The sequence below is a fragment of the Terrapene carolina genome, unplaced genomic scaffold (genome assembly GCF_002925995.2).
Source record: "Terrapene carolina triunguis isolate 2854851 unplaced genomic scaffold, T_m_triunguis-2.0 Scaffold113, whole genome shotgun sequence".
NCBI classification, from domain to species: Eukaryota; Metazoa; Chordata; order Testudines; family Emydidae; genus Terrapene; species Terrapene triunguis.
Window position 1 is genome coordinate 1,825,672 of NW_020664464.1, and position 22,836 is coordinate 1,848,507.

A 22,836-nucleotide genomic window follows, 5' to 3' on the forward strand; every position below is an offset into this window, starting at 1 on the left:
ATGATATGCTAATGTACAATACATCAGTGTTAATGTGTGTGGTTCCAGTACTAAGGGACCATCATCCTCTCAGGCTAACATCCACACTCCAGAGCTCAGTCAGAGTATAACCACACAAGATCTCCTGCACAGGTTGCTCTGCAACTTTAGAGGAAGGGTCTGGATTTGTCTGATACAACTGCTATAGTCCTTTTATTCCTAAAGTACCTTTTCTATAGGATAGCCCACAACAGCTTCATCATCCACTGCAAGGATCTGATCCCCAACTCGGATCCGTCCATCCTGGGAAATAAAATTGACCAAAAAAAGATTAATACGGAATTTTTCTTCCTCAATGGTTTACCATCCTCTTTCCCGAATGGGTTGTAATTTACAATTCTCACCTTCGCTGCTGCACCATGATCTGTTAAGCTTTTAATAACCACTCCATTAAGTGTGTCTTCTTCACTGATGGCAATACCCAGTCCTCCTTGATCCTATGGGAATAGGAATGTACAGTCAATAGGGTGCTACATTTATCAAAGTTGAACTACATGTATTCATGTGAGCCTACTGAAGTTTGTAGATGTCATAGAAGTTTGATGTTTCATGAAGTCTCAAAGCTTGAAATAAATATTAAAGACTTATTTGGAAAGGATTCACTTTCTCCAACCCATGAACAGGATAGAGAATCTAAATAAGCTTGAAATGCTTTGAATTCTAACTTGTGACATTCTAAATTTCAATGGATTTTAACTGTGATTCATTTGTGCAATTCTTAAAACAGGAGGAAGCCACACCAAAAGTTTTGAAGCTGTGGAATGATGAAAATAGGGTGGCATACCATAGTTAAACAAATGATACTGCACACCACAGGAAAAAATATAGAAGAGTGGGAAATGTAGAAAAGGGAAAAATATATTCACTTCCAGTGAAAATGTTTAATGTTTTGTGGGGGTGGGGTGAATTTTCCCTGGCTTCCTCACCCACAAACAAATCACTATTTGGATTCTGTTATCTGTAACATCTATTCCCAGTTAGATGGAAAAGACTAGATGGCAATGGTGCATATAGCCTAACCAGCAACTTTCAAATCTCAGAGCTTAAAGTCTAGTGCATGCAGCTATCTTTTATGAGTTAATAAAAAAAGCAACAAAGATTTTCCTTCCCTCCTCTGGCAGGTACATATTCAGAAACTACCTTGCTCCTTTCTCCCAGAAGATGTATGATTTCTGGTAGCAAAGTATACATTATTCCTGGGTATGCTGTCCTTGGGATTTGGTGCTTACAGTCTGCTAATTAAGTTACTTGGAACAATTTAGTCAATGATTTCACCTGGACAGTCACAGGTAAGTCCTAACCAAACTTTGCTTTGTGCGCTCAATCCAAACAGTTTTGTTTAGGTCAAACAAGTTCACAGAAGGACGGAGATGGTGCAACCCCAAAATGTACCATGGAGGTTCTACCACACTTAGTTTTCCAGTGCAACATAGCTGGCCTTCCTACATCTGTGTCCTGACTCCCTTGCCTACCTTTTCTTGATTGCACTGAGACCTCCAAAATCTCCAGAAGTGTCTGTGCTGGGCCCTTGCTGCTGTTTACTGAAAACTTTGCAGATGAGACAAGCAGTGCATTATTCCTGAGAAATGCAGCTATGGGATGTGCTAGATTTCAACTACGTGGGGGGAGGGCCTAGCTGAGATGCTGAGGAGGTTCTGGGCCCAACTGCTGCTTTAGGAAGAGTTTTTGGGACAACCTGAAAATAGAATAAAATTGCCAGTGGTCCGTCTCACCCTCCAAGGGAAGGAACAATCCCTCTGTTTCCAGAGGGACATAATCACAGAAGAGAAACCCTGTGACAATAAACTTGCACTGATATAAATTTAGATTAAAATATAAATTTACCTTGGGGAGTTCCACATGCTGAATATGTTTATATGTATTTAAGTCTATAGCCGTAACAGGATTTGTAGCACTCGGTTCACCCTAAGAGAGGAAGACAATTTAGCAATTTACAACTGTATTTTAAAAACAGGCATTTGGTGTACCCTTAAAAACTGAACAAACGCATGGTGGGTCTGACTCCCCCCTCAAGCCAATTTTACATTGGTATAATTTCAATGACTTTCCTGTAGCTACTCCTTATTTACATCGGTGTAAATTGAGAGCAGCATCAGGACCAAAATGTTCAACAGCTATGCTAAAACCCCATTACGTTTTCCACTAGGACTTTTTCTGCTGTAAAATATAACAAATATTAGAGTATTTTTCTCCAGAAAGCTGTTAATCAGCTCAAATAGACTCACACAATGTTTAGATTACCTCTTGATTTTGAGGAGTCCCTGAGGGGGAAGGTGAAGGTTCTACTGATTTCCCAGGGCAAACAGCCATCTGAGTCACTGCATCTTTATTTCTGCAATATATTAAAGCATATACGTGTTGAAGCATCACCATGGTTCTTTTCACAAGTTTAAATTTTGCTACCTTCATTTCTTATTTTGTTTTATTTTTGGCAGTCACGATGCAGATCAAGATACAAAAAAGAAAATACATATCCTGTAAAGTCCAAATGTTGGACTTACAGAAGTAGATCACCAAAATTACCTGGGTGACAAAATTGTGATATTGGGAAGACTTTTTTTTATTTTTTTGTATAAAAACAGCTTGTGAAAAAATTCATTTTTAAACATATTAAAGATTACTATCTCTAAGAAAGACACTTTAAACACTGCTTACCTGATAAAGATGATTTTTACTTTAGATGGTGCACATTTGATTATTGAGGAAGCATTCTGATGAGTTCTTCCATAGAGAATTTGTCCATTGATCTAGATGAAGGAGAATGGCAAATATGGCTCCGAATGTTAATTTCCTTAAATTTTCACCAGCTTAAGTGATCTACAACAAACACTTATCTTCTTTCACCATCACCTGCTAAACATCATTTTGAAAATTTACTCTGCAATATATAACACTCTGTTTTCACCCCTCGAGTTCACAACATTCCTCCCAATGCTGGTCTGGCTCTAGACTCCCTCTCTGTGCTGAAAATGTCCTTCTCTAGGTTACAATGGCTTGCCTTTAGGCACATCATTTATTTCCATTTGCCATTGATCACCTCATGACTCAGTAGCAGTGAATAAAACAGTCATAGGAAAAGGCTACCAGTTATAAGTACAAGTAAATGAACTGCCTCTATCCAACAAGAAAGTTATTATTATTCATTGACCCTCAAAACAGTGCCCAGAACTGTACAAACAAGGGTTCCCACCCTAAGGCACTGAGAGCTGGATCCTCTAACCATTTATGCACGTGTGTGATTTTACTTGCTTGAGTAGTCTTATTGAAGCTGAAGGGAATTTTCATATCAGGAAAGTTACTCCTGTGTTTTTGCACGATCAGGCACTCATTTACTCAGACAATGCAGTTTACAAGCAACACTTGCTGGCATAATCACAAAAGCTGTGGTGAGCACTTGGAGAGAGAACTGTAGAAGCATCTTAAAGGAAGGATTTGAAGGAGAGTATGGAGGCATGAGGAGAAGGAAGGAATTACAAGCACAGAAGTGGCATTGAAGACAGGTACAAAGAGAAGTGTGAGGGGAGGACAGGAGAGGGCGGCTGGTTAGCAGGAAGGCTCTGGAGGAGCAAAAGGAGTGAGAATATCATAAGAACGGCCATATTGGGTCAGAGCAAAGGTCCACTTAGGCCAGTATCCTGTCTTCCAACAGTGGCCAATGCTTCAGAGGGAATGAACACAACAGGTAATCATAAAGTGATTCATCCCACATTGCCCATTCCCAGCTTCTGGCAAACAGAGGCTAGGGACACCATCCCTGCCCATCCTGGCTACTAGCCATTGATGGACCTATCCTCCATGAATTTATCTAGTTCTTTTTTTAACCCTGTTATAGTCTTGGCATTCACAAGATCGGGTGTGGCAGAGAGCCCTCAGTGTCCATTTAGCGCTGCAATGAATGAATGAATGAATCCAGCTCTTAGTGTCTTAGGGTGGGAACCTTTGTTTGTACAGTTCTGGGCACTGTTTTGAGGGTCGATGAAAGTTGATCCTGCACGATCAAGCTCTATATGAAAATACATTTTGGTTGATTTGAAAAAGTCCTTTGTAGTGAAAACTGGGCCTCTGCAGCAAGTATGTGAATACCCTCATCTCAGTGGATCCCATAGCTCTTCCGCTGGTCTGAAAGTGCTTGTTTCTGCATCAGCCTATTCGGAACTGGCACAGTGCCTCTCAGGAGTTGCTGAACCTCCCTGCCCCCACATCCCCTCTCCACTGGCATTCCCCTTTGTATAGCCCCCACCACACAGCTGAAGTGGTGGGGATGGCCTTGCCAGTTCTGTGCAACAGGCAGAATGTCACCCTACACCAAAAGGAAAAGGAGTGCAAAAGTTATAAGAAAGCAACTGCTGCAAGTGCCATCTATTGAACTGAGACAGTATTTAAAAAAAAAAGCTTTACACGTTAGACAAAAAAAAAATAAAAAAATAGTGGTTTAGAATGAGGATCCTGTCTGTGAAATGAGGGTCCTGATATCACTGGATACCATGTGAAAGCAGCCTGAATAGACTCTTAAATCATTAAAGCCCAAGATACAAATACAGCTGTTCCAGATTTCTTTTTTCCTTTTCATGTCATGTGACAGATGTATAAACAATGCAGACAGAGCTGTAACGAGAATGGCCTGCAGCAGTCCACAGAATCTAGTGGGAGAATCTCAGAAGGACTATCACTGTATGACACAGTATTTTTCTTAGTTCACAAACTACTTCCTCCTTCCCACCCGGCCCCATGATGCCAAAGCTGCATTCTTCACTTATTGTATATAAAATTTTATGCAGTAATGGTCTGACTGAAGAAAAAAAAAACCTCCCAACCTCAACCAGCAGGCACATACCAGAATGAAAATGTGAATTCAAAGAAATAAATTTTGGTATTACAAGGCTATATAGTTAACTCAAAGCTATATATTGCACCAAGAAACTACCACTCTACTGCCTTTATAGTCATCATGTTTGCTTTTAAGTACAATTGCTAGAAACTTACCTCTAGTAACTCATCTGCAATCTGTAACCTTCCATCTTTTCCAGCTGCCCCATTTGGATCAATTCCCACTATGAAGACACTCATCCTGGACCGGTCTTTGTTGCCAGCAAGGCTAAGTCCCAAACCAGTCCTTCCTTTTTCCAGCTCTATCATGTGCAGGTCCCCTGGTAGAGTTCCATAACGCTGTGTGATCTTTTCTAAATGTAAGGGGGAGAAAAGGTGGGGGCAGAAGGGCTTGAATTCATATTAGAACACTTTACAAGTCATCCAGCTAATCAGCTTTAGTGCGCAACAGGCATTATACAACAGCAGAATCCCTGCATCACTGAAGCAGCACAAACTACTCCTTTTTTCAGCTAAAACTAACGTCACTTGTAACAATGCTGCCAGTTGCTTGGGGGCTGGGTTTAATATGAAAATTTTAAATTCTTTTCTCTGGGTTTCTTCCCTGATCCCAATAAATAAAACATCTTTCACATGGATACATGGCTGGTGAGACAAAGGCAGCTGGGAGACTAAGAGAGTTAGCCAGTTGAGCTCCTCAACAAAGGAAAGCAGGTTTTTCCCCCTTAACTCTGCAAGAAAGAATCTACAATGGCAGGAAAACACTGCACTGTGAACACCACTGCTAGCTCTTCCTCGGCCTGTACCTGCGGGATCCCTGCCCAGACAGGCATCCAGATCTTGTAGGCTTCCACTCAGCTCATGGTCTTGACTTGCTGGGAATGCAGCCTACACATCCTTGCCGAAGAAAGCCAGGAAGGGAGAACCCCTCCCCCCCAGTACAAGAGGCATCTGTTGGTGGCGTCCCTCAGGAAGCAGGTAAGAGAGCTGCAGGAGGTGTGGCTCATTTGCCGGAGCACAAGGACATACTGTCAGGATGCACATGAAGACGTCCAGGATGGATGATGCAGCCAGCTGGAACAGAATACAGCACCACCAGAGGAAGAAGGAGAACCAGCTGCTCTGGGGGGGAAGAGATTGGCTGCTAGCCAGCTTGGGCTGCAGAAAGTGCTCCACCCCACACCAAGGTCCTGCTTCCATTGAGGTCAAGAAGTGGTATGCTGTACAGAAAACAGGAGATGAGCTGGCCCCAATGGCTGAGGAAGAGGAGCCAACTCATCCCAAGGCTGGGAGGTTCACGGCCACCACACCCAAGAGAAGGAGATAAAGGGGGCTGATGGTCAGGGACTCCCTTTTGAGGGGGATGGAGGCATCCATCTTCTGACCTGATGTCCCAGGAGATGTGCTGCCTGACTGGAGCCCATGTCTGAGACTTTGTGGAAAGGCTGCCGGGGCTCCGTCCCTCTGACAACTATCCCATGCTGCTCACTAATGTGAGCATTGATGATACCGACAGGTATGACTGAGCAGATGGGGGGAAATGGTCAACATCATGGTAGGGGTTCAATAGAGACCACCAAATCAGAAGGAGATGAATGAGAGATTTCTAGAACTACCAACAGAAATATCCAAAACACAAGCCCTGTAATAATGGGGGAATGTAACTACAGAAATATCTGTTTGAAAAGTAATCCAGAAAAGGCAAAAACGTTCAGTAAATTCTTAGAACATACTGGGGACAACTTCTTGTTGCAGCAGGTGGCGGAAGTAACCAGAGGGCAACTATGTTAGACTTGTTTCTTATTAACAGGGATTAATTAGCTGTGAATCTGAAGCTGGAAGCCAATTTGGGTGAAAGTGAACGTGGAATGATAGAATTCATGAGTCTAAGGCATGAGCGCAGCAGTACAAAGATTTGAACAAATTCAGAGAACTGGTAGGTAAAGTTCCAGGGGAAGAAAAACTAAAGCAAAAAGGAGTTCAGGAGAGCTGACAGTTTCTCAGAGAAAACATTAAAGACACAAGAGCAAACTTTTCCAATATGAAGGAAAGATAGGAAAAACAGTACAAGGTCAACATCAGAAGTTCTTTAACAATCTGAAAATAAAAAAGGAATCCAGAAAAAGTGGAAACGTGTGTTCATCCTTAGCAATTTTTCCAAAAGAATAGCACAAGGATGTAGGGACAAAATCAGCAAGGCTAAAACGCAAAATGTATAGACATAAAATGCAAAAAGATGACCTATAAAAGCATTAAAAACAAGAGAAAGAGGAAGGAAAATGCATGTCCACTACTGAGTGGGGAAGGAGAGCTAATAATGGATGACATCAAGATGGCTGAGTTGCTTACTGCCTAGTTTGCTTCAGCCTTTACTAAAAAGGTTAATTATGGCGAGATATTTAATGCAATTAATATTAACAATAAAGGAGAAGGAACACAAGCCTGGATGAGAAAAGAACAGGTTAAAAAATATTTAGGTAAGATTGATGTATTCAAGTCAGCAGGGCCTGATGAAATTCACCCTAGGATGCTTAAGGTACTAGCTGAAGCAATCTTGGAACCATTAACAACTATCTTTGAGAACTCATGGAGGACAGATGAGGTCCCAGAGGACTGGAGAAGGGCAAACACAGTACCTATCTTTTAAAAGGGAAACAAAGTCGGATCCAGGGAATTATAAACCAACCCGTCTAACTTTGATACCTGGAAAGATTCTGGAACAAATTATTAAACAATTAATTTGTACGTATGTACAGGGTAATAAGTAACAACCAACATGGATTTGTCAAGAACAAATCTTGCCAAACCAATCTCATTTCCATCTTTAACAGGGTTACTAGCCAAGTGGATGGGGGTGAAGCTGTAGATGTGATATATCTTGATTTTAGTAAGGCTTTTGACAGTCCCAAATGACACTCTCGTAAGCAAACTAGGGAAATCTGATCTAGATGAAATTACTACAAAGGTACATTCATAACTGGTTGAAAGACCATATCAAAGCATAATTATTGATGGTTCACTGTCAAACTGGGAGGGTCTCGCAGGGGTCTGTCCTGAAACCAGTACTGTTCAATATTTTCATTCATGACTTCGATAATGGGATGGAGCGTATGCATATAAAATTTGTGGATGATGCCAAGCCTTGAGGGATCACAAGCATTTTGGAGGACAGGATTAGAATTCAAAATTACCATGAAAAACTGGAGAACTAGTCTGAAATCAACAAGATGAAATTCAATAAAGACGAGCGAAGAACTTCACTTAGGAAGGAAAAATCAAATGCACAAATACAAAATGGGGAATAACTGGCTAGGTGCTACTGAAAAAGATCTGAGGTTATAGTTAGGGCCCTACCAAATTCACGCCATGAAAAACGCATCATGGACTGTGAAATCTGGTCTCCCCCTGTGAAATCTGGTCTTTTGTGTGCTTTTACCCTATACTGTACCGATTTCACGGGGGAGACCAGGGTTTCTCAAATTGGGGGTCCTGACCCAAAAAAGATTTGCAGGGGGGGTCGCAAGGTTATATTGGGGCGGGGGGTCACGCCAGTAGCAGCGCAGAAGGATGGCAATACCATACTATGTGACCCTTACTGCTGCACTGCTGCCTTCAAAGCTGAGTGGCCGGAGAGTGGCGGCTGCTGACTGAGGGCCCAGCTCTGCAGGCAGCAGCGCAGAAGTAAGGGTGGCAATACCATACCATGCCATCCTTAATTCTGCGCTGCTGCTGGCAGCGGCTCTGCCTTCAGAGCTGGGCTCCCAGCCAGCAGCTGCCCTTCTCCAGCTGCCCAGTTCTGAAGGCAGCACTGCCACCAGCAGCAGTGCAGAAGTAAGGGTAGTTGTACCACAATCCCCCCTACAATAACCTTGCGACCTCCCCTCCCATAACTCCTTTTGGGGCAAGGACCCCTACAATTACAACACCGTGAAATTTCAGAATAAATAGCTGAAATCATTAAATTTATTATTTTTTAAATCCTATGACTGTGAAATTGACCAAAATGGACTGTGAATTTGGTAGGGCCCTAGTTATAGTGAATCATAAAATGAATATGAGCCAACAATGTAATACAGTTGTAAAAAAGGGTAATAATTTGGGGTGTCATATGTAAGACACAGGAGGTAATTGTCCCACTGTAATTGGCACTGATGAGGCCTCAGCCGGAGTACTGTAATCTGTTCTGGGTACCATACTTTAGGAAAGTTGTGAACAAACTGGAGTTCGTCCAGAGAACAACCTTACTTACAAGGAAAGGTTGAAAAGAATGGAATGTTTTGAGCGGGGAGCTGATAACAGTCTTCAAATATGTTGAGGGCTGTTACAAAGAGGACGGTGACAAATTGTTCTCCATGTCCAAGTAAGGACATGTAAGAGAGTAATTGCCTTAATTTGTAGCAAGGGAGATTGAGGTAAGATATTAGGAAAACATTCTAACTATAAGGGTAGTTAAACACTGGAGATAGGCTTCTAAGGGAGGGTGTGGTATCCTCATCACTGGACGTTCTTAAGATCGGGTTAGACTAACACCTCTCACAGATGGTATGACAAGGTGTGCCTGGCCCTTCATGACCCCTGAGGTCCTGCTACACCCACCCCAGGAAGGAGCAGTGAAGATGGGTCCTCCAGACCTGCCTAGAAAGGCTGCACAGAAGCAGCCAATGAGAGCCCAGCAGGCTCAGATAAAAGGAGCTGCAAGGTCTGAACAGATCAGTCCCTGGCTAGGACCAGAGGGGCAAGGAAAGTGCCCCACTCTAGAGCCCTGCAGCAGGACTGGAATCCCGCAAGACCGCTGCCATAATAGCAGGAGTGGGATTAAAAAAAAATCCCATGCAGGGCTCTACTCCACTCTGGTCAAAAGAACCTGATGGGCTGCATTTGCTAGGAGCTCTAGCCTTAAGGTATTGAACAGAGGTAAAAACGAGACCGGATGGGAAGAGGCCCAGGGAACATAGTAGCAACCAACTAAGGAAGCAGTAAGTGGCTGCTGTTTATAGGGTCCATAGGTTGGGACCCGGAGTAGTCAACAGGCCCAAGTTTCCCCACCAGCCACTGGGAAAGTGACCTAAGGCCTGAAAAGGGAACAAGGCTTGGTTAGAAGACCGAGTGAAGGGCGGGACTTAAAGGACTGAAGACCCTGGTGAGGGCTGACATTTTGTTGAACTCTTTGCTACTCTGGAAGGGGTTCATCCATTTTGACTCTGTGACCTAGCTGGAGGGCTGAGTCACTGAAGATCTGCCTAGCAAAGTCAACAACCTACAACGGGTGCTCAGGAGCAGGAAAAGGCCCGAAGTATCAGAGGGCAGTCAAGATGTGAGTGTCCCCCATTACAGATGGTCTAGGTATACTTGGTACTCACTCAATGTGGGGGAATGGACTAGGCAACCTCTCGAGGTCCCTTCCATTCCCACATTTCTAGGAGTCTTTGGTTTCCCCTCCTCCCCCCGAAGGTTTTTTCTAAAAGCACTAGTCCCCTTGTCTGCCCATGCACACCTATATTTTAACTGCAGGTGAGATTACATTCAGATAACAGAACTATTATCATGGGTGACATATACTACATTGAAACTGTTATTGCGGTTCATAATGTGCAGGGTAGAACCTACATTTACCAGGACCAGCATTGAAATTGAATGCACAGAACAAGGGCAAATGATTTTGTGTTTCAAGAATGTGCAGCTGTCCAAGCAAAAGTGAAAGGTGAAAATAACATTTTATACCCAGATAGATGAAAATGAAGGGGTTAAACTTGTGCCCCAACCTACTCCACATCATTGCTATTTCAATGCTGAGCATTTCAAATAGCACAAAAAATAAACTTACTCCAGCTGTAACCAAACTCATCATCATCTTCCACATCCTCTTCAATTTTGCTGGAAGATGATTGTACAATTTCACAGCTCATTCCTGAAAATGCTGAAGGAGGGGGCAGAGGCAAGTTACTAAATGAAGTCTTTTCTGGCTCTGAATCTGACTGACTGGATGCCTGTGGAGAACAAGAAAAATGCTGTGGCTAAATATATGGAGACTCTAGAGCAGGGCAATCTATCTAGTACATGAAAATATAAAAACAACAATGACTATGGCTTTGAAATTTAAATACCAAGCACCAGGAATTCTAAACAAAGCACATAGCATAGAGAGACATCAGGATATCAGAGATGTAAAGAACACTAGGCAAGAAGGAGTAAGACTCCAAATGTAGTTTTAAGCAAACAAAACTGACATTAAAAGCCCAATTCAGTGAAGTTTTTGTGTGTTGCTTTTTTGCCCGAGAAACAACCTTGTGTGAAAACTGAATTGAATTTTTTCAATATCCAATTTGCACAGATTTTCTTTTTTATATCTAAAGAAAAAAACTGAGTCACTAAACAATTTCTTCTGCTATAATTTTGTATATATACAAACAGGGGAGAGATGGAGGAATGGAGTTAAGGTAGCTTTGAAGAATCTTGTAAAAAGAATATTTAGTTGAAATGTTGGTAGAAAGGTCTATTTAAAAAAAAATTACTGTGAAGAACACAAGAATACCTTCTTCCAAGTCCTTTACTTGTCTTCTATACAACCTATGAATAGTCATGTCAAAAAGGAGAAAGATTTCGCCATAAAAAGGGGGGGGAGGGGACCTACTCTTGGTCTTGTGATTAATTTCTATTAAAAAAATAAAAACAAAACTATATGCACACAAATTACTACTGCAAATCATGGTCATATCCTCAACTCCTTAGTCTGGTAAAACTCCCATTATACAGTCAGGTTGCTTGAGGGAAATGTGATCAAAAACTGTATGATTTGGCTCCATCTTTTTAACTTGTATCATTTTTATGTATTTGGCACTGTGATCAATAGTAAACAATAGGCCATGAAGGCTTGGTAATTGATAAGTCAGGTGCTGAGACTCAGCAACTGATAGATGTCCTATGAAAAATAGTACCATTTTAGAGAACTGAAATTTGCAGGTACTGTATTGACTTCTTCCAGCTTTTACCTTCCTCACTTCAGCTTTAAGAATCTGATTCTAGTGGGAAGCGAGAGAATAACATCTCCGATGGTGTTGCTAGAGGGTCAAAAATTTTAATACACCTTCTTCAGAGCCAACACGAGAATTCTATTAAGCCTCCCCACCCCAAAGGATTTCAAAGATAGGAATCCATCGGTGCCTGTAGCGGGATGGTTACCCTGCTCCAGCCCTGGGAGAGGGCTGTGGCCGGGGAAAAGCTGGGCTGACGGGGAAAGCAGCCACAGCTGTAGCCAGTGCAATCAGGGCCCAGCTGGCCCTTATAGGAGGGCAATGGGCCAGAAGGAGACACTCTCTCTCTAGCCTCTTGAGAGAGAAGGACCTGGCTGCCTGGGAAGCTGAGGAGGGTACCTAGGGGGGCGCAGCGCTAGGGAAGGGCAGAGGGAGCTGGGGAGCTCCAGCCTAGCTAAGCCCCAGGCTGCAGGCTGAGTTGAGGGCCCACAAAAAGGGTACTAGGGCTGCAGAGGGGCAGCCCAGGAATAGGCAGAGGCAGCTGGTCCAACCCCCCCCTTGCCGATGATGAGTGGTTTACAGGCTGCCATCTGCCCCAGTGAGCGGGGGCTAAATGGAGACTGGCAGTAGCCACTGAGGCAAGGTGGGGATAGGGGGTTGGGGGTTCCTCTGGGAGGGGAGACCCAGAGCGAGGGGGTACTGTTGTGGGCAGGGCCCCTGGGCAAAGGGCACCGGGGTCTGGGAAGGACACGGGGCCAGCAGCAGGCAAGGCAACGGCCCGCAGAGGGCACTCTGGGCTGGAAAGAGCCAATTCCCTGGACGACCAGCAGACAGTGAATCGTCGCCCCGCCACAGTGCCACACTCAGATAACATCCTTTCAGCTGAAAAGACTAAAAATCTACTCACTTATTCTTACGAAGATCTGGGGAAATGCCAATTGTCCAGAGGAAACTAACTACTTTCTTTCTCTCCCCCTCCAAACGTGTCAAGAAAATGCTAATGTCTCATTTGAGCCCCCAAATTCCTCTGCTGCTTGTATGAGCTTCTTTCTCCTCTCATTCTAGGAGCTTTTCAAAGAAGTCATGAAATCATATGAAGAAGGCTGAATACGTGTTAACTCAAACTATCATTGGGGTCTAAAATGGTATCTGTGTCAATGCCTTCACATTAGGTACCGCACACACTTAGAACAACAAGACAGATGCTGGTGGCTGACAGAATGGTGCAAAAGACTCAGTCTTACACAAGCGAGTACTGCTATACACAACCCTCCCTTGGCACTTGGAGCTTTAAGTGAAGGTGAGGCATCTGAATTGTTTTGAACCCATTGTGCAGAAAGCATCTGAGAGTTCAAAGCAACCTGCTGAAATTCCTAAATGCCAGCTGGGATGATGTAGGGTATTAGATTAGTCTTTATGAAAACTGAGATACTTACTACACCTAAATTGTGGGGGCACTCTCTGAAAAACTCAAACACCAATGTGGACAGGGAGGGTGACATTTCATAAACCATACTTATTGCAAAACAGTTCCTAAACTTCAGAATCAGTGTCGGGTGGTAGCAAAAGCATACGTTAGCATTCATGCTGTACTTTTATGCTTAAAATGCATATTCCTAACTGAAAAAAGTTATGCATCCGATGAAGTGGGCTGTAGCCCACGAAAGCTTATGCTCAAATAAATTTGTTCGTCTCTAAGGTGCCACAAGTACTCCTGTTCTTTTTGAAAAAAGTAAGTAGCAGAATGTTACCTCAAGGTGAGGGTAGAGGAGTTCCAGAAACTCTATAAGCACTTCCTATATATTCACTGGAGGCCGTATAACCTTAAATTAATGCAGGTGTTTGTGTGGGGGGAGTGGGAAGGGGGGTGTCTACACGAAGATTAGGGAAGGACATGAACCAACTGATTCAGTGTAGTTTACAATTACTAACTCAAAGTAATGCATCATTTTAGTCTTGTTCTTTGTGAGCAATGGAAGTGCCTAAAATGTTGCAGTACTGAAGACAATGATCCGGACAACAATAAGAGGGTTTGCTATCCAGTAGCTCTGGAAGGACGGGTGTATCTCTGTATGTACGAATGAAATTCCAGTGGATTTATCATTAAAAGAAAGCACAAAGTGCCATATATTGATGGACAAGGAACGTTTCCTTACGTCTCGCTATATGTATATGTATAAACTCTGTTTTAAGTTCAAGCAAATGCTGATATGAAAGCAGATGAATGCTTGAAGTCTTCTCTGCAAGCAAAGAGTAAAACAAATAAGGTCCTAACAATTAAAAACGTACAGGACCAAATTCTGTCTTCCAAAGTCATTGGAAGTATGCATGCATCTTTGAGGACAGAATCTGGCCCTTTTATTTACACACAAGACTTTTGTTCTCTGAATTGGGCCCTATACAAAAGGTAAAAATATTTTGACTCATGACATACCGAAATGCAAACATCTGACAACACATTGAGCCTTTTGGCTACCCATGTGGCTCTGGTCACAACCAAGCATGTATTTATAAGGGCAGTGAATGGACAGCAGTATCACTTTCAATGTAGCAGACCCATTTGGAAGGAAGATCGGTACTTTCCGAAATTACCACATGCCACGTACAAACAGGCATAAACAAAACACAGCACAAAAAGGATGTGTGACACAATCACAAGTTACTGTAACTTTCACATGGAGACAAACCTTAAATGGTGTGGGGGCAAAAGGGTTAGTTGGGGAACAATGGAAGGCAACCCTAACAGGATTCTGCACATCCTACAGTAACAGAAAACAGCAATCCATATATTACAGTACCTTTGACAATATGTAGCATTAGCAATGCGAACTAATGTTTTAAAGTGACAGGTGTATTTTGTAAACTGCAGAAAATTCACACATTTGATTTTAAAATGGACAAAATTCCTTACATGACCTAATTAACCCCTGATTCAGCAAGGTATCTTACTGAATCAGGGCCTTCATAAATTTTCTCCATAAAAATCTGGCAGAAAAAGCAAAAAGATGGCCATGGGGGTAGGGTTCAGATGGGGGTGGCAGGTGGTTTTGACTTTTCTAATATTTGCAAGAACATAAGTTTTTGCATGAAATTATGTGCAACATGATTTTTTTGGTAACAACTGCTTATTTAGAAATTATACGCAATTACCTCTGTTACACTTCTATTCTCCTTACCTCAGAACTATAAGTGTGGGCACAGATTTCAAAAACATACATAGGCAGTTATACAGACAGTCCATGCTCGTTATACATTTTGAGATTGTTACGAGATTAAGGGAAAATACAAAAATTGAGGAAGCACGGATTTATAGCTGAATTCATCCCCCAGATGCATGAGGAGCTACAAGTGACTGCAAAATCAGAACTGTGTGCATGTACATGCAGATAGGATTTAGTCTTTAATTAGGGATGCGTTAGAGGTCTAGTCTCTCCCTGTACATGGAGAAAATGTTGGCACCCTGCTGGTGGTACAGTGCAAGAATTTCCAAAAAAATCAAAAAAGTTGTCACCATTTTACAATGAAGGCTGAGATTTTCAAAATTACCAAACTCCTCTAGGGGGCTCTGAAAATCTCAGTCTTAGAGTTTATGATTATGTAGCTGGCATTTGTACAATACTTCTACACATTCTTATTTATCATGGAGAATTTCCATCCTCACCAGCACAGTATTTTACCCAAATGTGGTAAAAATACAAACAGAGAAGGACACACAAGTGATGCAGAAGCACATAAATAACGTTCGGTGAACCAATAAAGACAATCAGATGTCATCCAACCTTGTTAGTGTTGAACTGAGGAGAATCAGCAAATGGATTAGTGCTGCTGATGGTACCAGGCCCATAGAAAAGGTTGTGCTGCATGAAAGGCAGCTAAAAAGAAAACAAAAGGAACTAAACAACAAAGAAGGTAAGTTTAAAATAAAACCTTGTGGCTTATAGAACAGACCACAAGGTTTCTTGTGTTAAGTAAACAATGCCCATTTCACATGCTATGCTAAAGACATCTGAGAGTGAAGGCAGGCAAGGCTGTACATTTACATTTGCTTCATACACACTGGTGACGTTAAATGATAGGTAGAAGAACAGTCTACCAGTTTTATCCTCCCCATATGTTATGGCTCTCTTCCCTCATTCTATAGGAAGTATGAAGCTAGTATTTCCTTTCCACTATTACATATAGCGAGGATTTCTAAAGGCACAAACACCAGTCAGTCACCCAACTCCCACTGAAAGCCAACAGGAATTAGGCACATAAGTGCCATTTGTACCTCCAAAAATCTCCCCCTATCTCTCCAATCCTCATGGTCCTTACTTAGGTAAAACTCCCATTGATATAAATGGCAGCTTTTTTGCTAAATAAGGAATTCAGAATTGGTATACATAGCATAAAAGCACATTCATACACATACTAAGTGTCTTAAAATTTCATGAGTGAGAAGATGAAAAATTTGCCTTCTTTCATTATTATCTGATGATAGCCAAATGCTTCAATGGATCTATATTGGAACATCACTAATTCGCATTTATGACCTGGATACAAATTCTGCAAATCAGGAAAAGAACAAACATAAGAACAATTTGTGGAAAAATGTAGTGCAAAATTTAGTTTGTGCTTTTATTTTGGCAAGTAAACAGCAGCATACTAATAAATGGGCAGCAGGATATTTTGCAGAAGTAATTAAGTTTAGTAATACAGGATCTTATTATAGCATATTGTCATTAAATATGTGCAGCTAAGTGGAAGGGACAACTTTTTTAGTAAGCTTTATTGGGTTTATGGCTTAACAAAATAAGAATTAGCTGGCTGTTCCTGAGACAATACTAGTTACTTTCCTCTTCTCATTTACCATCAACATTTTTAACCTTTGTTTTATGCCATTGATGCAGTTCTCGTACTGTATTGTACGACCAGAACTGTTTTGAAACAAACGGGCTCACTTAAAAGAAAGAGGCAAACACTCTGATGTTCTACAGTAGATAGGAGTGTCCTAAATTCATGCAAATCAATTCTACAAGGGAACTGGTTGCTATGCTGGCCAAAATTCTTTGCAGCTATGAGCTTAACACTGCTGGAAAACAGGCAGCACGGTGCTTAGAAAGGAATGCCTCTTGTATCACAGTTACATAATCTACACATGCTTCAGTAGTGGGTAAAACGAAAAGTGCAAACTTTAGCACTGATAAAGGAAAAATGATAAAAAACAGCAGGAGAATTTTCAGGGGGAAAAAGACATCAAAAATCACTATTCTCTGGGCCTGTCTGCACAGTGGAGTAATGAACCTTATGGGGTGTGACTTCTGAAGTGCACTAACATGTTGCACATTAATTGCTCCATATAGAGCTTGCTGGTGCACACTAAAGGTTCTCTACCCCCCTCTGATGCACTAATGGTGAGTACTGCTGCTCTGTACAAAAAAGTCCTTTATCTTACTGTGTAAAGAAATCTCTGAACCAGCTAAAAAATTTGCTATTAAAAAAAAACCACTTAAAATTGGAAAATTCATTGTTCAATATTCATTTTCAGGCATCAGTTTACCAAATAAAATTGATCTAATTTGCCAATGTAACATTTCTTGGATCTACAGTATTTTACAGTTTGAAAGGCAGAGCGATGTTAAGACAAGGGATCCATTGTGACAACGCCACTCATAAACTCGACAGAGAACATTTTCCCTATGAGAAGAATTTCTGTTTACACACGCAATGTCTTCTAAGTACTATTTGTGAAATTAATGTTCCTATGTAACAATCAGATTTGCCACCTGCATTAAGAGTTTAAACTATCTTGACGGAGTGTTATATAAATAAAATTAGCATAACACACATTTTGTGCATAAATACTCAAGCTCTAGTATTAACACAGAAAATCAATTCCCAACCATTCATATTTGTGCCTCAGATACTTCACACATAATGATTTGTCAACTAAAAGACACTGGCTGCCCTGACTTCTATCCCATGCCACTGTGTTGAAGTTATTGAGACAGTGCAAAGGATAAGTCAGGACACTGTTTAGAGAATTACCTTCCATTTCATGTAATCTAAAAAAAAGACTGTTGTCAACAATACCATTGTGCAAGAAAGCACACATCTACATAGCACAACGGAAGGAACCACTATCATAAAAAGTATTTAGTTACTTCAGCAAACAATGCATTCAAAAAATGCATAAGGGTGAAGCCCTGCAATGTGGCTGGAGATACACTCATCTCAATTGGTAATTCTTATTTAAAAATAACCAGAGCAGAGTCATTATGTATCACAGATGTGGCGCATAACTGCTTGCATGGAGAACTACTAAATTTGTTTCCAGCAGACAACACAGCCCATTCATATTATCTGGGTCAAACTCTAATCTCCATGTACAGTATCTTGAAGAAAAAATCTGACTCTCTTGAACCAGTCATTTTTAGTAGATGTGTTGTCGCACCATATTAAAGATTGTTATTGTCTGCATGCAGCTAGCTGTCTGGATGAGTACACATGAACGAAGACTGGAAATTCCCTCGTAGGTTCTTACTATATGTACAGATCTAAGTTTCAAAACATTAAGATAGTAAAAAGTGTTGTTTTAAAAATTATATCACAAAGCATGTGCAATGCCTTGCTTTACATACAAAAGTATGGATATTTTAATAAACAGTCAATTTTAAAATACAGTAAAGCTAGTTGGGGGTAGAGAAACAGAACAAGGAGAATTGTAATTTTAAAAATTCCTGAAGTAACACTCATATATACACAAAAAGTCATCTGTGATGAAGTAAAAGCATCACTCTCATCCTAAACATTCATTAAACAACATGAATCTTGCCCATATCATAGCAAATGCACAATCCTCATTTTAGCAGTCTGAGTATCAATAGCCAACATTCAGGAAAGCTATTCCATGCAACGTTACCTGAGATGACTGATGATAAAATGGGTTAGTAGGTTTCTGCCCACTGAGAGCAGAGGCTGATGAAGAGCTATTGAGAGATTCTGGCTGGGAAACAAAAGTTATGAGACAACTAGTAAATAAACATGCAGATTACATAGAATCTACAATGAGGAAGTTTAGTTTCAGGTGATGCAAGCTACTATTTTAAAACTTATTAGCTTGTGTTTGCATTGTCCATGCAGCTTAATGAAGGAAAAATTCTCTTTGTGTACTTCTAGGTCCTTTCATTAATGCTCACTTAATATAACAACAATTGTTGCCATATATTTTGCATGCACTTGGACACAATATCAATCTCTAAGACTTGTTTTTAGATAGGCTCCTTCCCTTCTCCTCAACAAACAATTTTGGAGGCTTTTCAAAATACTTTGAATACTGTAGGTAAATTCCAATTCCAAATCAATTTAATTCTAAATGGAAATAATATTATCAAACCTTTGTTCCTATAATGATCTGTTTGAGATGGAACCTGCAGGATTAAATATCTCTCCCCCACCCCAAAAATAATATCAGCTTGGACATTTATTTAAACTATCACTATTTTTGGTCTCTTTTTCACATTTAAGATGCTTACCCTTGGTCTGTTTATAATGCTCTGTACCATAAAGACTACAGGGTTGCCTGCCTTCCGTATGGCTTCCACAGCTTGTTCATGGCTTGCGTCTCTGAGGTCAATTCCATCCACCTGAAAATTGGAAGGCCTCAGCTTAACATTACACAAAGCTTAAAGTATAATGAAGCAACTTCTAAGATTTTGATTTTGGATCCTCTATTACAGCTTGAGCCAAAGGCCTCTACACTCAGCAGAATGATCCCCGTTGACTTCAACATATGTTGAATCAGGGCCTTAGGCTCCAACAACGTACAGACTGGATTTTCAAAAGGCATCTAAGAGCTTATCTACATGGCACAACAATGTGAATTCTAAAATGTACCAACATGCTACGCACTAACTGGTCCTCGTAGAGCCCGCTGGTGCAAACTAAAAGTTCCATAGTGCATATTAACTTAGGGTGTGTCCACACTGGCAAGTTTCTGAGCAACACGTTATACCACTTTTATTAGAGCGCTGGAATTAATAAACCGCTGTTGTGTGTCCACACTGTGCTCCTTGTGACAGTGGAGTGCATCCACATTAGCAGCTCTTGCAACGGCGAAGAGAGCAGTGCACTGTGGTAGCTATTCCACTGTGCAACTGGCTGCAGGGTGCTTTGGGAAGGGTTTGCAATGCCTCATGTGGCAGGCACAGCATCACATGATGCAGGTTTCCCAATCCCATTGTTCCATGGGCATTCTACCACATTGCCAGTTGCTTTTCAGCACTCTGCACAGCAATCTGTCTCTGCCTCTCTGTCTCTCTCTCATACACACCTGCCTCTGTGTTCAACAGCAGGAGTATTCCACATTAATGGTTTGTTTTGTGTCCCAGAGCAGATCAGCACAGCATGCAATGGCTGTCAGAAAGGGAGCTTTGAAAGGGAAGGGATGCATGTCTCCAGGGCATCTGAGTTCAAAACAATGAGCAGAGCAGCCACTTGAGGGATTATGGGACACTTCTGGAAGCCAATTGATTAATTTCTGCGCTGTAGTGTCTTTACACTGCCAATACAGTGCTGGAACCTCTGCGCTTTAAGGCTTATGACTCTCGTCGAGGTGGGTTTTTTTGCAATGCTGCAACTGAGGAGCTTCTGCGCACTAAGTGGCTTGACAGTGTGTACACCTCAGGAGTTACACCGCAGAAAGCTGCTTTACTGCGCAGTAACTTGCCAGTGTAGACAAGGCCTTTGTGTTGCTACATTAGACGAGTCCAAAGGGACACAGACACCCACTTTTAACTCTGGGAATTTTGGTGCCTATCTCCCTTAGGCTCTTTTGAAATCCCAGCCATATAATTCAGGCTTTCAATATTCTAAAGGATTTTAAAACAGGCTATTAATCTGCTTGATTCAAGTTCCATGTCGATACTTTGTCCCAAAAGCCACAGTTTTAGACTATGTAATAACATGAAAGCAATGATAGAGTTTGCCAACAATTGCTTAAAGTAATTTATGGCTCAGAATAGGGCTGTTTATACCTACCTCACTAAGCCAATGTGAGGTTTAATTATATGACACTTACAAAGCACTTGAAGATCTCTGTTGGAGGAGGAGCATTATATGAGTGCAAAGTATTTTTTTTTTAAATGTTAGACAATTTTTCCTTGTTACATTCCCGCACCCCTCGAAACTAGTTTTAGTTCAGAGTTGAAAAATTTTCTTCCTCCCTAAACAAAGTATTTACAAAGGATGGCTAAGAACAATTTTCTAGGAGATGTAACGTGCTCTCTGTATAACATGTACTGATGTGTTTATTAAAAAAAAGTTTATCTTGGTATCCAAGGAAAATCCATGTTATGGTGAGGTTAGCATTAGAAAAGCATTTTCATAATGACTATGATAATAGCTAAAAGCCAAGATACAAGGGTTATTTGTTAGTAGTACTTGCATAAGAAGCCATATAGTAAGAGTTACTTCTGCCTCTTTAATTTCATAGCTTATCTGAGACTTAACCATCCAATGTAAAATAAAGAAGAGAAGGAAAACAATTTAAGATAGCAGATTCTAAATCTATTAAGAAAAAGACAGTATTGTTATAACTCTATCACTTCCAATGACGAAAATAGTGGCAGTTGCTAACTAGAGAGCAGAACCAGGTTATGTTACAGTATGAGAAAGGGAAACTATACGTACACATCCAGACATACATGGTCACACGAACACACACTGTATCTATGGTCAACTAGTTAACATGTGTATACACTATATACACTTCTGAAAGTTTCATTTTCTGGGACAGTCCATATGCTCATTAAACCCAATTACTCACTTTTATTGACCATTAATTACATTTCTAGCCATTCTGCGAAGTAAAAGCAGTTCTCATCCTTTAAATTAATCAATGTCTTCATACATCGGAGACAGACCAAAACATTTAGGCCAACGCCAGGCATTTCTGAATACAAGACTATTTGTGCTATTTTATAAAACCAACACCTAATAGAGCTCTGCACTGGTGTTTAGATAGGAGGTCATCTGGGTGCCTAGATGAAGCTGTATCTTTTTATTATGGAAGTGCTTATTTATACAATATGTTATAAATGGGTCCTCTCCAGCCCAAATTCCACCTTCATAGCTGTTGGCCAATGGAAGCTCTGCAGTCCTCTCTGGCTGCTCATTGTAGAAGCTATTCTGATGCCCTGATCTATGTCCTATACGTTGTCCTGGGTAGCAGTAGCAGCCATGTCATTCCAGTTTAAACATTACCCACCTAGAACCACCCTACCCTAGAGGCAGAATCACAGTTTCTGCCATGTGGGTTGCCATGTACTTAATGAATGGCAGCCAGGGTCCAGGGAATACTACATCATAAAGAATAGTGCATTTCCTGACAACCTACGATACAGGTTTTAGAAAGAATGTAGCTTAATCTTGGCTGCCAACTTTGCTCCAAAGCTGAACCAGGGTGGGGTGAAGGTGAGAGCGCCATCCCTCCAGAGATGGCAAAAAGGGGATCAGTGATCAGGAGAAAGAAGTCTCCCCCTAACCTATCTGCAGGGGTGGGAAAGTTTCTTTATGTGCCCCACAAGTTTGGCTCTAACCACCTCTCTATTAGCAGCTAAGCAGAGCTCTATGTACTCCCACCCGGACGTGGAGCATAAGTGAAGATGAAAGACAGGATCTGGATAGGCACTAATATGCAGGTAAGTGGGACACCTATTTGCAGTTCTCCTCCTCTCTATGGCCATCTCTTTAACTACCTTTTGCGGATGCACAAAACATGGTAATCTTCCTCCTGAATCAGCTGTTCTAAAGGGGAGCTAGTATCCAGGACCTTGCACATCCCTGTGTTACTCTGAAGACTCTGTACATTTGAGGCTGTATGTAAGCCTGAGGCCCTTTGCATGTAAAACACACACATGATAGGACTAGGATTATAATGCAGTAACTACATTCGGTATACCACATGGTAAAACACTTAAGGGCTGCCAGTAGTGCTAAC

General features: G+C 41.3%; 1 protein-coding gene across 1 annotated transcript in view; it reads right to left on the reverse strand.

Annotated features, from left to right (window-relative positions):
- The window catches only part of MPDZ (multiple PDZ domain crumbs cell polarity complex component), a 129,412-nt gene that overhangs the window by 19,586 nt on the left and 86,990 nt on the right, over positions 1-22,836 (reverse strand). Inside the window, exons 27-36 of the mRNA XM_024211058.3 lie at positions 19,373-19,483; positions 18,760-18,843; positions 15,638-15,730; positions 10,712-10,874; positions 5,044-5,240; positions 2,716-2,807; positions 2,302-2,392; positions 1,885-1,965; positions 384-476; positions 208-282 (exon numbers count right to left, since the gene is read on the reverse strand). Of these exons, the coding sequence (XP_024066826.1) occupies positions 208-282; positions 384-476; positions 1,885-1,965; positions 2,302-2,392; positions 2,716-2,807; positions 5,044-5,240; positions 10,712-10,874; positions 15,638-15,730; positions 18,760-18,843; positions 19,373-19,483 (1,080 nt within the window). The remainder of the gene's footprint in view (positions 1-207; positions 283-383; positions 477-1,884; positions 1,966-2,301; positions 2,393-2,715; positions 2,808-5,043; positions 5,241-10,711; positions 10,875-15,637; positions 15,731-18,759; positions 18,844-19,372; positions 19,484-22,836) is intronic.